Source organism: Oryzias melastigma, unplaced genomic scaffold (genome assembly GCF_002922805.2).
Source record: "Oryzias melastigma strain HK-1 unplaced genomic scaffold, ASM292280v2 sc00289, whole genome shotgun sequence".
Taxonomy (NCBI): Eukaryota; Metazoa; Chordata; class Actinopteri; order Beloniformes; family Adrianichthyidae; genus Oryzias; species Oryzias melastigma.
The window spans coordinates 33,793-50,901 of record NW_023416907.1 but is presented as its reverse complement, the minus strand read 5'-3'; the positions used below and the strand labels follow the sequence as shown (position 1 = coordinate 50,901).

Below are 17,109 nucleotides of genomic sequence, written 5' to 3'. Positions count from 1 at the left end.
GATGAACTCCTGTTATTGACAGGGTCCCCTTCCAAAGAGAGGGGGTGTTTGCATGCAGACCTCTAACCGAAAGCCCAGACGCTCACAGATGCTCGTCCTCATGGTCGATGCTGACGTCCCGCAGAGCTCAGTGTTCAAAGACCCCAGACGTTCAAAGGAGGGGTCACTTCTCTGTCCTCGGATGTTTACAGTGGTCTGATGTGGAATGCAACAGAAACTCTGAATTCATCTGGAACGGTTTTATTCAAATAAACGTCAAGGTTGTGTTCCTGAAAACCTGTTTTCAGGAGCCTTTGGCCTGATGGTTGTTGATTCTTTGATGGGGTTTCTCCTCAAACAGGCTTAATGTTGCTGCTAATGTGGAAACCAAGTTGGTTGTTCTATCAGGACATTCTCCTCAGGCTTCTTCTAAAACTTTTGCTTCCTTCATTTCTTGGAGAAGAACCAGATAAAAGTTTGAACACATATTCACTCATGACAAGAGTCCAAGAAGACAATCTGCAGGTGATGCGTTCAAGGACATCCGGCTGCAGGAAGTTTGTTTCAAAGGGAATACAAACAGAAAACAACCAACTCCTCAATCAGAAAGAAAAAATACAAAAATGAACAAGAAAAGAAATATCATTAGCAGAGACTATTTCAGATTAACGCAAAATGAAACCTACTAACAAATTCACAGAGGAATGGAAATAACCTTACTACAGAAAACCCCTTCAACTTCTAATTAATCTCTGTCTTTTTTTGATTGCTTGAAATAAATCAATTCCACCTGTATTATTTTAAATATCAGAATTAAAAATGCTTTTTTTTGTGTAACGTAAATACACAAACGTATTTCATATTACATACCAACTTCAGAAATCCTCTTCTCTGCTATTGACCAAATACCTGCACGTATTTTCTGCTTCATTACTCAAATAAAATTCTTTAAAAATCAATTAATTTGATTATTTCTTTACATTGTTGTCTTATAAAGTTATTTAAAGTGTTTGTAGGATGAATCACAGACTAAAAAACTTGCAGAATCAGTTACTGACTGGTACTTCTTTGATTTGAAAGAAGAGAAATACTACACTTTATGGTATTTTGGGTCGGGGGTCACCACAGAGAATCAGCTACACAGACTCCCATGTAGCCAACTGAACCACACTGCTGCCAGACTAACTATACTTATAGTACACCTTAATAGACTACTTTTCACAAAGGGAACTGTCCCCCAAATACTGAAATGTCTTTGAACATCATTTTTTCAGGAAAAATATTTTCTTAACTTTTAATAATCCAGCCTTTTGTCCTGATTTTGGTGTAGTCCTAACAGTGGCTGCAGCAGCTTTTCAAAAAGTCACTAAAGAAAGTGACACAGCACAGGTAGAGGCGTGTCTTAGAACACTGACAGGTTCATTGTGGAAAAAGAAAAACAGAAGTCTCTGCCTCTGCCTTACTCTAAGCTGAACTCTCCATGGGGTGGGGCAGGTGGCTGCCTGGAGCGTAAGGTGGAAGCACCCTTGGGGGGCCCTGGTTTATGTCTGCGGTTGAAGCAGATCAGGGGTCTGCAACCTGCGGATCCGGAGCCTCGTGTGGCTCTTTTACCTCTTCACTGTGCCTCTTTGGTTAAAATTAGGGTCGGGAATTGATAAAAAAAAAAAAAAATAATAATAATAATTAATTGCAAACCTGGAAAAAATTAATCGCGATATTTTTTTTTCCCCCGTATTTGCCGCATTTTTAAATACTGCTGTCAATCAATTACAAATCAAATCTAATTAATCATACTTTTGTGTTGAGATTAGTCAAGAATAATCACAATGTTTTACCAGGCAAAATGTATTTGTACAATGTGGCACAAATAGTCTGCTTTCTGTAAAAAAGTGATCTAAACCACAAGACTAGCAAGAATAAAGTACTAAAAAACGATTGAATATTTATTTCTTTGGAAAGTGACCATGTTATAATACCCATTGAAATGTTTTATAATGCGTTAATTATTTTCAATTAATCACGTGCATTAATGTTAAAAGTTCTAGTTAAAATAAAATGTTTTTTTTAAAGAAAATTTAAAAGTAACTGCAAAGGAAAAAAGTTAGTAAGTAGTAAAGTTTTTTTTTTTTTAAGTAGATTAATTTAAACTTTAAACAACAGTTTTGGACCTTTTTGCAATCTTACCTCCTCCTATTATTTGTCATTTTTTATCCTCCAACTTCTTGACTCCGCCCCTTTTTGTACCCTTATCCTCCATTTTTAACATTCCACTTTGTCTCTTCTCTTACCCGTCCGGTCCAAATAAGAGAACCACTTGTGAGCAGCTCTAGTTCTTTATTTCAAACTACATTCAGGATTCAGGAAGACAACCCCGCCCCCCTCCCTCTCTAAAGAGCAGTGATTCTTTGCATATTAGTAACAAAAGCTCTGAGGTTCATGTGTGGAGCCAAAAAAAAAAAAAAATGGTGAAAAATGTGCTACATCATAAACAGAGAGCCTGTGGGAAGAAAAGCCTCTGCTCTCCTGGTTCTGGTGAATTTCATGTGATGAAGAGGAGGATGGTTCTGCTCAGTGTCTGCTGCAGATCTGCTGTTTCTTCAGAACAGAGGTTCTGACGATGGTCTCAGAAAAGTTGGGATGTTTTCTTTAGTTGTTGCTCGATTTGTGCTCTTCACGCAACACCAACTACTCCTGGAAGAAGACTCTGAGGATAAACGCTCTGCCATTTCAACAACGGTCAATCTTGGAAAATCCAGGATCTAACTTGACGGATTTCCACACAAATCCAGTCTTTGTAAAGTCCTGAGATGATGGAGTCTTCACTTAAACCTGCAATAAAGTGTCAAAAACATGATCAACGTCATTCCAGTAGATTTTGAAGGAGAAAAGCGGCTCATGCCGCTTTTCTCCTTCAAAATCTACTGGAACGACGTTGATCATGTGTTACAGCAGATGACTCCCATTGGCTACTGGTTGCCTGCAGCTCTGCTGCCGACCTCGCAAAACTCCGAACTCACAAATTTTCACGCAATAATTTATTACAATTTAGGTTTCAAAATGTAATTTTTGAAAGAGTTTCCTAAAGTTTAGAGAATTTCCGCTCACGCAACCGGCTAAAGTTACGATTTACGCTTGCGGCGAGAGATTGATTTGGCGTCATCTTGCGTGGGACCAGAGGTCCCTCGAAAAAATATGAAAACAACATTTAGTGTTACGTTAAACACGGCTTTTTTTTAAATACAACTATGAATTTCTCCTGTTCACAAACCGTCAGAAAAGAAGGCTAACTGTTGGCCGACCGTAGCCTTAGTCAGAAAGAAAGAACGAAAAATCAGAAACAGAAAGAAAGTTTGGTATTCTGAACCTACAAACTTTGAAAAAAAAAAAAAAAGTTGTTTTTGCAAGTGCTACAGTCAGCTGACCGGCTACTTTAACTCAGAGTTATCTTAGCTGTTTTTGTTTTGTCACCCTCTTATTTTCAAGGATTTTTGACAAAAAAGTTTGTTGAACCACTTAATGAGTGGAGTGGCACGTCTGCTGCTTCTTTTAGGGCAGTTTTCCAACACTTCTGTCTCTCAAATGATCCGCTGCTAAAATGTTTACTCGATCAGCAACAAACCACAAAATGCGGTCGGAGATCGCTGTGTTTTGATCTGTTTTATTACATTTTCAACAGCTAGGATCATTTTCCGGTGATGGCATCAATAACATTCTTAAAATTTCTATTTGGTTTTATTTAAATAAATAAATAATAAACAGTTTGATCAATTGATGTTCCTGCACTCGCATGAGGTTTGTTAACGGGAGAAATTCGTATTAAAAACAAAAGAAAAGTCGTATTCAAAATAGGCATGTTAAACGTAAAACTAAATGTTGTGTTCATATTTTTTTTCTGCAAAGTTGATCACAAAATATAAATGTGTGCACAACTTTGTCTTTATGAATGTTTCTTATTGACAGCTATCTTACCCCATGCAGACTCACCAGATTTGACTCTTCCAACTGTGAGTACACACATGCACTAGAACAGAGTAGCGACAGACCGTATGCTAAAAACGCGTTCTTGAATGCACCACACTATCCCTAAAGGATCATGTCCTCTGGTAGGTCTGATCCTGCTTTGGTCCACTCCAGAGCTGGTTTCCTCTGAAGGTTCTCCTGGTTTGGCTGAAACTCATCTGAACAAAGTGAACTCTGGTGCGGTTCACTTCAGTGAAGAAGCATGAAGAAGTCTGGAAGTTTCTGCTACATTTAGTGAATTTTACGTCAGCATTTTCACCGAAAAACCTTCCAACTTTTCTGGGAAAAAAGTCCTCCTGCAGAGTCTGCAGCACACCGAAGGTACAAATGTAAAAAAATATCATGAGTTCATGTGACAGATGAGTGATGGACCCCCCCCCCACACACACACACAGGCGGGGGCAGATCGATGGCTTCTCTCATCGTGCCGTGCTGACGGACACCGAGCTGCTGCCGGAGCTGGAGCCGCTGGAGCCTCGGTCCTCGTAGATGGAAACCTCGATCTGTGGGGGGCCGTCAAGGAAGCAGCTGCCTCTGCGGTGTGCCCCCCCCCAACCAGCTCAGGATACAACCCGCATGCCTCTCTCTATGGGGTCGGTGATGAGCAGACCTCTGGGGGCGTAGATCTTCTCATTCTGCTCCTGAATGTACTTGGCTATCTTCTTCAGCACCTGACGCCAGCAGGAGGGGAGGAGGGGGGGCAGAATCAGAAACTTCCGTTCATCTCTTCTGCCCTTGAAGAGTCTGAAGAGCCTCACCTTCTCATATCGCGTCTCCATGCAGAGGAAGATGAGGTACGCCGTGGCGCAGGCCAGGCAGCCCTCCAGGTACGACTGGCCCCCGATTTTCTCCGCCTCTGCGTAAAAGGTGTTCAGCGTCTTCACGGTGTCCTCGAACAGCGTCCGCTCGATCTGGACTCAAACGCAGACGAAACGTTTGGTCGAAATGACAAGAACGGGCAGATGTTTGGGAGGTAACTGTGAGGATTTGAGGAAGGGTGAATTCTTCTTAACAAATAAAGACTTTAGTATCAGATTTTTACAAAAATCAATCCTCGTGTATAGACACTAAAACCTGAATCCTGTTTCGGTGCAGGTTTCCTCTAAACCAGGAGTGTCCGTAACCAGCCCGGCAGATGGTTTAATCCGGCCCAGTCATGAAAAGAAAAAAATGTAAGGATGTTGGAAAAAAGCATGTTTCTAGCCCATTCCTGTGGCAATTTATGGCCACAATGCGCAAATCCGCCACCAGGGGGAGTAAAGAAAAAGCAGCCTATCCAGGAAAAAATTTTAGACATTTTTTTGTATTTTGCACACTTGAATGGGATTTGAATCCTGATGAAAAAAAACAAAATCAAAGCTACAGATAACAAATTGACCATAGCTTATTTTGCTAATATGTTGCTGGTCCGGCCCACTTGAGATCTGACGGGTTGAATGCGGCCAACCAAAATGACTTTGACACCCCTGGTATAAACATTTTGTCCATCAGCTCCTTACAAATCTGTGAAAAACCCAAATGACTGAAATGCCATAATCATGTGACAGTGTTTTGTCCCCCGTGTGCAGCAATGGAATATTCCGTCAACAGCAAGTCAGAGACTGATGAACAACTTTGGTGCTGATGCAGCGAGACACAAAGAAGAGATTTGAAAAGAAAAGAATTGGCAGTGAAAAGGATCTCTGTACTGTTGATGCAATGAAAGAAAAGAAAACAAAAGGAAGCATCTCAAACAACATTCTAATTTAAATGATAAAAATAAAGTCTTGAAAGACAAAACTGGAAAAAGAACAGAATCAAAGGAACTCAAAATGAAGATAAAGAAAGTCAAAAATGAGAAAAGTGACAAAAACAAAGAGGAAAGGCAAAGTAAGGGTAAGAAAATGATAATGTTGGGATTATTTTCTTGTATTGACACCACTCCATTGGGTTCTGTTTTGTTCCATATGTCAAGTATTGTTGTCACTTCTTGTCATTTTTAGTAAAACCTGAAATAGGCTCATTTTTTCCAACTAGAAAGTGAGCGGATAACAAATTACATTTTTCTTTAGAAACAACATAAGAAAAAATAAATTTGCCCCACTCCTACTACATTTTTATTTATTGTAAATTCCTCCCCAGTAGTGTTTTAATTATGACTATGCAGCTTTTAGCTAAAATAAAAAAATCTGTTTTTTTAAGACATATTTTCTGCAGAGCACCAGGAGCTCGTTAGAAATTCACCTCTAGGATTGTTGACATAAAAGTTCCCATCAATCCTTTGTTAACACTCTCTTCCTGCTACCTTACAGCCCCCCCCAACACCAAGCTAACAACAAAAATGGCAAACAACATCTGAGTTGAGATGAGAAGATAAACGCATGAATGGAGCTTGTTTCTTCTGTACGTCAGTATCTCTGTGTTTTGGGGTAATACTGCAGACAAACATCTTTAGAGTTCTGCTCATCTTACTGTTGATTTGTTTTTGTGTTTCTCTCTGGCCTGTTTTTGTTCAAAAGCTGCATACTGTCATTAAACTTACCAAGTAAAACATTGTAATTAATAGTGTTTGATCACAACACAAAAGTGTGATTAATGTAATTTATTTTTTTTATCAATTGACAAATGATATTTACTGTTGTTTGGGGAAAAATAAAAAAATGTTTTGAAAATTTCTAGTTTTCCTCATGCCGTATGTAGCTCCATATCCTAGCTAATGTAGACATATGACAACTTTAGCTAAAATATTCAACTCTGTAACAAAACAAGCGGTTAGGGGGTAGAATCATTGTAACAGGGTTGAAGGACCGACTGCTCTTAAGCCAGTAAACAACTAAAGAGTTTAAGGGAAGAAAGAAGTATAGAAGAGTCAGATTGCCCCGTTACAGGGTTGAATTTAAAACAACTTCGGTGACAAATTAATTTCTAATATTTCAGGGATTCTCTCAGAGGTTAAAATAGTCCATCACCTGATGTTAAAAATAATTTTAAAAAATTTTAACATTTTCAGTAACTTTAGAAGGTGCCCTCAGAGAATGACCCCCCCATGTGTTTGCTCGACTGGGGCCCCAAAACTGCTAAGTACGTCACTGTACCTGAGGAGTTACCTGCATTCAGGTAACCAGTGGGACTTTAGGGATGAACTGCCTTTCTGTTACCTTTCATGTACGAGTTTCTCATTTGCACAGTGGGGTTGGGGTTGGGGGTTAGCTCACCCTGCTCTCCAGCTCGGAGGGGAACTTGGTCTGGAACCTGCAGGCTGTTCCTTCACTGTAGTCCCTCTGGATGAAGACTTTGTTGGCCAGAGAAGCGCTGCGCCTCAGCTCCTGCAGGTTATGGAACTATGGGGGGAGGGGGGGACAGAGAGCAGATGAGAGGCTGCCCCCTCCCCTCCCCGCGGGAGCAGACAGGGAGCATCGATCCGCGGGTCCGGGACAGAACCGCAGATCCATACACATGAAAGCGGAGACGCGCGCGCTGTTGCTCCTCGTGCTGTCTGCGCGTGCGCGAGGCGTGGCCTCTGTCTGTGGTGCTGAACGGCTTCGCGGATTGACGAGCGACGCACGAGCGCAACAACAGCTGCAAGAACAGGGTCACGGAGAGACGGCGGGCGCGAGGCTGTCACACTCCCCCCACCCCACCCCCACACACACGTCAAATAAAGACGGTAACGAAAGCAAAAAGGCTTCACAGCCGCTGAGCCGCGCGCGCGCGCATCACCAATGTCCGCGTGCACTGTCGAAAAATGGAGACATTCGTCTGAACGGCACGCGCGAAGGTTGTCCTACCTCTGTCGCCATGTTGCCATCCGTGTCCGTGGAGAAGAGCCCCACACGCGCGCGACTAGGTTTAACGGGACATGGGCGGGCAGTGGAGAGAGGGCGGGGTCTGTGACGCGCACGCCATTCATCACTGAAGCAGTGTGTGCGCTGAGCCCTAATGTGGGTCAGCACAAACCACGCACGCGCAGAAACAATCTGTTCGCTTTATGAGCGCGAGGAGAAGAAGTTCTCACAACTCCAGATCAGCTGCGTCACATTTCTGAGTGACGTCATTGAGTCACTGAAACCAAAGGAACTTAAATTTAACGCGTGTCCAAGTCAAGGCCCGGGGGCCGGATCCGGCCCTCTGGGTTGTTCTATCCGGCCCTCCAGATCATTTTATTTTGTTGTCATTAATGGGCCGATGTTATCTTGTGCTTATTTCTAACTAGTATAATTTTGACAGAATATATTTTTATGGCGAGTAAAATATTGTAATGTGTTTAAGTTTATTTATTCTGGAATAATATTCCTGTCTTTTTATTAATCATAATTTAAAAAAAAATGTAGCAGGATGATTTGGTGCACCTGCTACACAGGTGGTGGCAATTACCATGATTGCCAAGTGTGGCAACACGAGCGGTGAAGGGGATAAAAATTTTTAAGCACAGGATCACACAAGACACGGAAGCATTTCTGGGGTTTGCTTAAAATATACAGCCTTCCTGCAACTACCAGACCGGGTCAACGGGTGGGGAGGGATACCTAAAACAACAAAACACCCCACACACGTGCAGCATGGCATGTCATGCCACACAACAGTGAAGGGACGGGGAAGTCCAACCCAGGAATCACAGCACGCTGTAGGACCACACCTCCACCTGTAACCCGGTTCTTGTAGGGGGCTGGCTCTAGTTTTTTTTTAAAAATGCACAGGCACACACACATTCACATGAGACTATAAAAAGTGGCGATCATGACAATTGCCACCACCTGTGTAGCGGGTGCACCCAAATCATCCTGCTACAAAAAGTTACAGTTTTTAAGCTATAAAAATCTGCATTCTGCTAGCTTTTTGGACAATTGTGGCATCTACGACAATTTTTTAGGCTGTTTTGAGTTTAGCTAATATTTAAGCTACATGCTAGCTGTTTTGGCTAATTTGGGCTTTTTTAAAAGTGTTTTAAGCTGTTTTGGAGTTTAGCTAATATTACAGCTATCCTAGAATATTTTTGTTTGTTGAAGTTTTTAAGGTTAATTTGGCATTTAGTTAATATTTAGCTGGCTATCACCTTCAGCCTCTTCAGCAGCCAAATTCAGCTTGCAGCATTCACATTAGTATTGTTGCAGGTAATGCTATATACTGTATCTAGTTCATAATTATGTTAAAAAGCTACAGTTTTAAAAACTATTTCATAGTGTTTAATGAATGTTTATCCTGTTCGGCCCGCAACCCTAGGTGTGTTTTGGATTTTGGCCCCTTGTGCGATTGAGTTTGACACCCTGCTTTAACAGATCTGACACCTGGATACAGATTTATTTTCTTAACTAAATGTTCTCCAGAAGGTTTTTTCAAAATGTTTGGTTCCCGAAGGTCATTCTGACCAGACAGTCAATGGGTCTAGAGATGGTGTTGCATGTTTTCAGTTCTGTTTGGCTCTGTGGTAGTTCTGACAAAGCTTGGTTTTAACCCTTTAACACCTGAGGCGTCGTCGGCGACGCTTAAACACAAAATCTTTAACATACTGTAACTTTTCAACTGTTTACACGATAATTCCAGTAGATTCTGAAGGAGAAAAGCAGGGTTAATTGCTCATAATCATAAATAGACTTTTTAAAAATGATTTGGGAGTGAGGCACACAGTACAAACTAACCATATTTAAAAAGCAACAAGTAATGTTGAATTTTTTATTTTTGTTTTGCTTTTTTAATTGTCATTGTGATTTTTAAAACATTTTCGCGTTAAGTAATTTGTTGGTGTGATTTGTGCTTCAAGGCCACCATACTAGGGCTGGGAATCACTGGGTACCTCACGATACGATGCAATACATGTCTGACAATATTGATAATACCGCGATGATTGGTAAAAATGATTTCTAATGACTTACATTATATAGAAAAACACATATTTTGGGGGGAAATATATCCCCATTAATTTTTTATCTTGAACACAATCATAACAAACAACTTCTGTCTTATTTTGTGAAACAAATAATAGGTGCTTTCATGCAACATTGCTGAAATCAGTAAAAGTATGTCTATGACAAGCATTGACACCAATTAAATTGGAATATCTGTAAAATTCAGTGTTAACAATAGTAAACATGATCAGCAGTGAAACTACTTAGTGCAAAATTGTTATAAACATCAGAACAAAATGAAATAATTCAAGCAGCTGCCAGATACATTCGTGCTGTCTTGAAACTCGCGCCTCCTATCTACCTCCAAATGAGCGTCTCACCAAAGGAGGACAAATATAACATTTCACAGCCTCTTCAAATTAAAATAAAAGATCGATACTTAGTGAGAACGCATCAAGAATCAATCGCAGTTTCCCCCAACATCCTTATGTACTTTTCTCTTTATGACTGGGCCGGATTAAACCACCATATGTTTGACACCCCTGATCTACATGTTGTTTATCCCATAATCTAGGCCTACATCTTGTTGAATTTCTTTATCTCACTGTAAGTCTGTGCTAAGATAATTCGTCAGAAAGATAATCTACATTTTAATGAGTGTAGGTTAAAAAAAGTCCATGAAACATTGTTTTCTCATTTCACAGCAAACACTTTCTGTAAATCAAGTTGTGTTTATGTGTCTTGAATAGATGAAGCTGCGATTTTGGACCTTGTGCTCCTCATGTCACAACGGTGAATGTGCTGCAAATGAGGTGTGTGCACTTCACTGGAATCTGTGCTGTGTGTGCAGCTATGGTGTTTGTCCTGCACTGGTGGTCGCTCTGCAAATGAGGTGTGTATGTGTACTTCACCAGTGTGTTAGTGCTTTGCTGGTGTTTCAGCCTCACTGACGTGCATGCTGCGCTGGTCTTTGTGCTGCATCTACATATCTGCTCACAAAAATTAAAGGAACACTTTTATTTATTGGGCCTGGCATGAATTGAATTAAACCTGTCTGATAATTTTCTTGTTGGTTAACCAGCTGAGGGCCTCGTTAATCAAGTTCAGCTGTATTGGTGTTCATGGAATTAACAACAGGTGCACTTCAGTGGCAACAATTAGAAAACCCTTAAACCAGAACTGGTGTTACATGTGGAGATCATTTCAAGTTTCTCCTTCTTGATCTTTTTTGGCTGGTTTTCCACTCGTGCTGATTTTGGCTTGATAATTATCTCTACTGGCAGTATGAGGCGATTCCTTAACCCTACAGAAGTTGAACAGGTTGTCCAACTTCTCCAGGATGGCACATCCACACGTGCTGCAGCAAGAAGGTTTAATGTGTCTCCCAGCACAATCTCCAGAACATGGAGGAGATTTCAGGAGACTGGTGGTTATTCTGGGAGAGCTGGACAGGGCCGTAGAAGGTCCTCAACCCCTCAGCAGGACTGATACCTGCTCCTTTGTGCAAGGAGGAACAGGCTGAGCACTGCTCGTGCCCTACAGAATGACCTCCAGAGGGCCACTGGTGTGAATGTCTCTACCCAAACAATCAGGAACAGACTTCATGAAGGTGGCCTGAGGGCCCCACGTCCTGTAGTGGGTCCTGTGCTCACTGCCCAGCACCGTGGAGCTCGACTGGCATTTGCTCAAGAACACCAGAATTGGCAAGTCCGCCACTGGCGCCCTGTACTTTTCACAGACGAGAGCAGGTTCACCCTGAGCACCTGTGATAGACGTGAAAGAGTCTGGAGAAGACAAGGAGAATGTTATGCTGGAGAACTCCATCACAACAAAATACTCCCTTCGTCTTATTGCAGCTTCCGATCCCCTCTCTAAATCCACAACAATCGAAAACCTTAGAAATTGGATAGTGGGAAAAAGATTAACAATATAGCAAAAGATAATACGAAGGAGGAACACTTTCTGCCGTTAGCATTTCACTGTTAGCCACAAAACTGTTTACTATTACACTTATTGAACTTAAAAGTGCTCTAATAACCAAAATATTACAAGAATTTACTCGTGAAAGGTATTTCCACATGATCTGCTACCTAAAGAGTCCTAAAGAGTCATGAAGTGGACAGCAGCGACAGTGCAGCTGCACGCTTATAGCTTAAAAACTTCAAGTTTTGATGAGGTGTCCCAGGGGAGCATGGTCCAATCGTTTGCCATCTTTAGCAAACTGACACCTCTCACAGGACTGACACCAATGAGCTACGTCTGATGACATACCTGGCCAGTAGCACCGGGTTCTTAATAGAGCTAAAGTCCGCTCAATGCCCTGGTGACCATGATGCTGGTGGACCTGATCCAATATCTCAGGGATCATTACTTCAGACAACAACAGCTGGAAAACCTCCTCCCCACTGTCGGGCAAAAGGACCCTACGATAAACCAAACTTAATTTCCACAAGATTTTTCCATTGGCGCAGTAGCGCCAGGGCTACTTTAGACAGACCATCACGCTCCGAGGAGGTGGGATAACGCTTGTCTCGCCAGAAAAGGACAACGCCCGCCAAAACAGGATCAAAATCCTGTAGATTCTTAACTTCTGCAGTAGTTCACTCGGGAAATACAGGTGTTGACAGCTCCATCCTACAGTGGGCCTGCACCTGTTGTACATCCCTGGGCAGTGGAGTACCAGGCACCATGTCACTGACCTCTACAGGGCTGGGAGGGGGCTGCCGTGACAGAGCATCGGCGTTTCGGTTAATTCTGCCGGAACGGTACTTGATCTCATAATCAAAGGATGCGAACTGGGATGCCCAACGCTGAGGACAAGCAGCGATTAGATTAGAGCCCTCTGCTTCCCCAGGAGTGGGATTTGAGCCCAAAGCAACCCCACCTGAGCTGTGGCTCTGCAGTTCAGTGGGTGCTAGTTTCCCGACTGGCCATGCTTTTTAGACTTGTACGACTGCCCCTGTGGCGGCCTAGGTGCACGAGCTCCACCACACTCACGTGCATAATGTCCCGGTTGTTGGCAGCGTCTACAGATCAAGGGCTGGGGAGGACTACTCAAAAACTGTGGTTGGTTGCAAAACAGTGTCAGGGTTTCAGAGAGCTTGTTAATTTGTTCCAGCTGCTGCTGCAGGAGCTCTCTTAACTCCTTCATTTCCAGGTTTTGAGGGGGCGCCGGGGACTCTTTAACATGTCCCTGCACAGAATATTGGAACCCTAGTGCAGCTGTCAACTGGCGCTGCTGCCCTGCAGGTAGACCTTCACGTTCCCACCGAATTGCTTCGGCTCTTACATCAAGTAATGTAGACTCAGGCTCACCGCAGATAAATTGTTTCAAATGTCGCCGCAAATCACCATCGGTGACATGCTTAACAAACTGGGGTCGAAGAAGAGCATCAGCATCCACCACTCCAGCAGGGGCACTTAGTTGCACTCGATCCATCAAATTGTATAAGGCCAAAGAGAACTGTTGGAGAGACTCATCCTCACGCTGTTTCCAAGAAAAAAATGCTTCTTACAGCAACTCCTTACAGCCATACAACTCTGTGAGCACTGCAATAATTCTATCAGGGTCGGCACGTTCTCGGCTAGACCGATATTTGACTTCTTCTCGTGCTTCACCTTCTAAATGATCATATAAAAAGAAGGCCTGATCAGCTACTGCTAAGTGACGTGCTCGCATACATGCTTGGGCTTCCTCCAGCCACTCTTCCAACACCAGACCTACCACTGAACATACAGCATTTCCGGTCCCGTGGGACTAAAACCAGCCTCTCCGTTAAAGGACCAGGCACTTCCTGCCCAGAAGCTGCTCTGGAACTAGGACTGGGATCCTGCCGTTTACGGAAGGCCTCATTCTCAGCGCGAAGCTGAGCCACCAGCTCTCGCAACTCCTGTATGTCATCCTCCATGGCTGCCACAACAGGTGCCGCTGCTTTAGAGAGAGAAAACACAATTCCCCAAACAAAACAATCACCAAAAAAAAAAAGGAAAAATAAAGTCTCAGCTTCCTGTTAAGGCTAGAGATCCTGCTCACAGCACCAAGATCTCTGTGACATTATGGTTTCCCCCAAGCCACCAGAAAACTAAAATCCAGAGTAGTGCAGGACTCTCCAGCCAGGAAGACTGAGACAAATAATATGGAAGATACAAATCTTTATTACATAGACAATATTTAAAATGGTATTATTAATAATACAAAAGAAAGGTTCCAAACACTGTACGGGTAAGTCGCACTCAATCCCCTGGGTGAGCTGCAAGAGAGTCTTCCTGTCGCAGTGGACCAGTTCTGATGCTCCGTCCCAGCGTGAAGCAAGTTACTCCGTGGAGTGCAGGATTCCAGGAGTCGGCAAGGTGCGTGGAGTGGAGCACCCAAGCAGACTGACCACCTCCTGTCGTTCCAATCTTGCTGGCAGACAGCGGGCAATGGAACACCGCAGGATCTAACTCTACAGCAAGGCTCACCACGAATCAGCAGCACCACCATGGAAGGCACCACCTAGGACAGTGCCCCTACAATAGTGCAGCAGCAATACAGCAACAAAGCACTTCACCTTGCGGCACACACACAGCGGCGCACCCAGCAGCAGCACCTGGCTGGCAGCCGAGGAGGGTGCTAACAGGAGCTACACTGGCCACAAAAGGCAAACTGCCTGTGATCCAGCTATGGATTTAAGCCAAAAATACAGCCTGGCAGCATCTGATGCTGCAGCTCCTGCCTGCAGCAGGTCTAAGGCTGAATCTACAAACTGCTGGGAGGGAAGAGCTTTTAACAGCCCTCTGCCAATCAAGCAGCTGGTGTACACAGGTGAAAATAATTAGGTGGCCCTCTACCTGCCACAAATTGAATGGCCTTCACGATCCCCTGACTTAAACCCAATAGAACATCTCTGGGACATTATGTTTGGGTCCATTAGGCGCCGCCAGGTTGCTCCTCAGACTGTACAACAGCTCAGGGATGCCCTCACACAGATCTGGGAGGAAATGCCACAAGACACCATCCGTCGTCTCAATAGGAGCATGCCGCCACGTTGTCAAGCATACATACAAGCTCGTGGGGGCCACACAAGATACTGAAAAGAATTTTGAGTTGCAGAAATTAAGTTTTGGAAGAAATGGACTAGCCTGATACATCTTCATTTCACTCTGATTTTATGGTGTCTACACAATTGAGCCTCTGTAGGCTGAAAACTTGTATTTCCATTGAAAGACTTGGCATCCTTTTGTTCCTAAGACACTGCCCTGTCGTTATTGGTATAGATATCCAACTTCATGTTGAGATCTGATGTATCTAATGTGTTTCTTTAAACTGCTCCTTTAATTTTTTGTGAGAAGTGTATAAGCAGGGAAATAGGCAAAAGCATTGATAATTAAAACATATTCTTGATACAGATGCCCTATATATATTGAGATTCTTTAATGTGGCTCTGGAGCCGCAGGTTTCAGACCCCTGCCTTAGTCACAACTGCCCTTATGAGTAAATGTGGACTGTTTGGGGGAACCCAGACCCGTTCCCAGGCCAGCCGAGAGACGTAGTCCTGGGTTCTCCGCCAGGTAGAAAACGCCCAGAGCACATCCCCAGGAGGACATCCAGGTGGCTTTGTTTTTTGAGCGCTGTGAAGAATCCCATCTTAAAAAGTCTGAACCAATTCAATTCAATTCAATGGAGTATAAAACCAGCAGCTATAAAACCAAGTTTTCCTCCTGCACAGAAGATCTTGAAGAGTCAGAAACAGAACTTACTGATGATTTGGCTGCAACAAAGACAAAACCCTCAAACAAACCTGAAGAGTTTATTTCAACATCCATTCAATAAAGTCAATAAATACAGACGAAAGAACACCACCAGACAAAAATGCTTAAATAAAGTTTACATAAATGATTAATAAGATCACAATAAAAGCAAACAGTTGTCATAACAATGTCTGAATTGTAATTAAAACATTTTGACCAACTGGATCTAATGCCTCAGAGTCCAGATAAATGTTCTGAAGAATTCAGATGGTTTTGATCCAGTGAAGCCATCCGTCATCCAGTTAGAGGTCTCAGACTCCACCGTTACATCCTGAACCCCATGTGCAATCAGCTTCCAGTAAAACAAAGACCTGAGGCAGTGTGTTTGATCCTGTCCAGAAACTAAAAGAAATCTAAAACTCACAGACAGCAGGACAAAGCAACACAAATCTCGAACGGTTTTCAAAAAGCTCCTTCAGGTCATCCTCACATTCCCCGCAGGAACTTCACTTCTCTCTGCTCAGAAAGGGGAATGTGTCCCTCAGCCACAGTCTCTCTTGAATTCTGCCTCTGAGACTCTTTAGGTCCAAAGAACGTAAACAGTAAGGGTGTCAGAGAAGCTGCAGGTTTCTCGAGAGGAAGAGCTCACTGTGACTTGGAGAGGGAGGAGTTACAGGCGGCGCACACAAACACGGTCTCTCTCTGAGCCTCCGGAGCTGAAAACAGACAGAAGGTGTGATCACCAAAAAGACACGACGCTGATCTGATCACACTAGCAGCGTTCTCACCTGTGGCCCCCATGCAGGACCTGAACACCTTGAAGGAGCAGCATCGGGAGCAGAAGCTGTTGCCACAGTTACTGCAGTTCCTCTAAGAAAAGATAGGCTTCATGGTGATACAGAAGACCAACAAAACTGAGCACAAACTAGTAGGGTTGTAACGATTCAGTCAAGCCAGGATTCGATTGATTCACAGTTTTAAAGTTAGGATTTCCACTTTTTCCGATTTGTTTTTTCTCATCACAATGAATTAAAGGTATTTTAAGGCCAAGTGTGTTTTCTTTTTGCCCCTTACATCAAACTGTCTGTTTTCCTACTAACAAAAAGGATTCAATACAAATAAGCAATTATTCATAATATTTAAATAAACACAAATCCTTTCATATTCGGTTCCTGTTGTGCTCCATGTGTGACCGACCGCTTTGTGCCCGCTCAGCACAAACCACCCCTCAGCTGTAGCTCGCACTCGCGCCCGCGTTCAGCGCAAATGACTGTTTAAAAAAAAAAAGGCTAAAGAGAGTTAATAAAAAAAGAGCATGGCTCCCGGGTTGGGAAGAAGTCAGAAGAGAAACAGTCACAGAGCTGCGTCGTCACCCAGGACTGTTGCCGCGGTAGATTGGTCAAAGTAGCATGAAAATATAACATTGCAGGGTGAGAAACAAATCTGGCTTTACTTAAAGTTGAAATCACAGTATTACAAAATCCTGGAGGGACTGACTTGTATGAAACTTAAATCCAAAGGAGCTGCGAGAATTTCCCAGTAGGGGGAAGCAGATGAA

At 43.0% G+C, this 17,109-nt stretch overlaps 3 protein-coding genes across 4 annotated transcripts in view; 1 reads left to right on the top strand and 2 right to left on the bottom strand.

Moving 5' to 3' along the window:
• The window catches only part of crtac1a (cartilage acidic protein 1a), a gene marked incomplete in the record, with an annotated part of 7,154 nt that extends 6,216 nt beyond the window's left edge, over positions 1–938 (top strand). The window contains 1 exon segment of the mRNA XM_024263579.2: positions 1–938.
• Positions 939–2,050: 1,112 nt separating this feature from the next.
• On the bottom strand, positions 2,051–7,947 carry golga7ba (golgin A7 family, member Ba). 2 transcript variants are annotated; one of them, XM_036210901.1, is made up of 6 exons: positions 7,767–7,947; positions 7,194–7,319; positions 4,758–4,910; positions 4,569–4,670; positions 4,393–4,502; positions 2,051–2,808 (listed from the first exon to the last, which is right to left on the bottom strand). In XM_036210901.1, the coding sequence occupies exons 1-5, from the start codon at positions 7,776–7,778 to the stop codon at positions 4,419–4,421; spliced, it is 477 nt and encodes a 158-aa protein (XP_036066794.1). In that variant the 5' UTR covers positions 7,779–7,947; the 3' UTR covers positions 2,051–2,808; positions 4,393–4,418. The 2 variants fall into 2 exon arrangements, with proteins under 2 accessions (XP_036066794.1, XP_024119349.1); XM_024263581.2 differs by having other exon boundaries at positions 2,051–4,502; positions 7,767–7,946.
• Positions 7,948–15,591: 7,644 nt separating this feature from the next.
• The window catches only part of zfyve27 (zinc finger, FYVE domain containing 27), a gene marked incomplete in the record, with an annotated part of 14,137 nt that continues 12,619 nt past the window's right edge, over positions 15,592–17,109 (bottom strand). The window contains 2 exon segments of the mRNA XM_024263582.2: positions 15,592–16,267; positions 16,340–16,421. Of these exon segments, the coding sequence (XP_024119350.1) occupies positions 16,197–16,267; positions 16,340–16,421 (153 nt within the window).

Coding starts and splice junctions, on each gene's coding strand:
- golga7ba (XM_036210901.1), bottom strand. Junction 4,671..4,757: donor TGGAGACGCGATATGAGAAG/GTGAGGCTCTTC, acceptor TGCTGGCGTCAG/GTGCTGAAGAAGATAGCCAA. Junction 4,503..4,568: donor TAGAGAGAGGCATGCGGGTT/GTATCCTGAGCT, acceptor GGCCCCCCACAG/ATCGAGGTTTCCATCTACGA.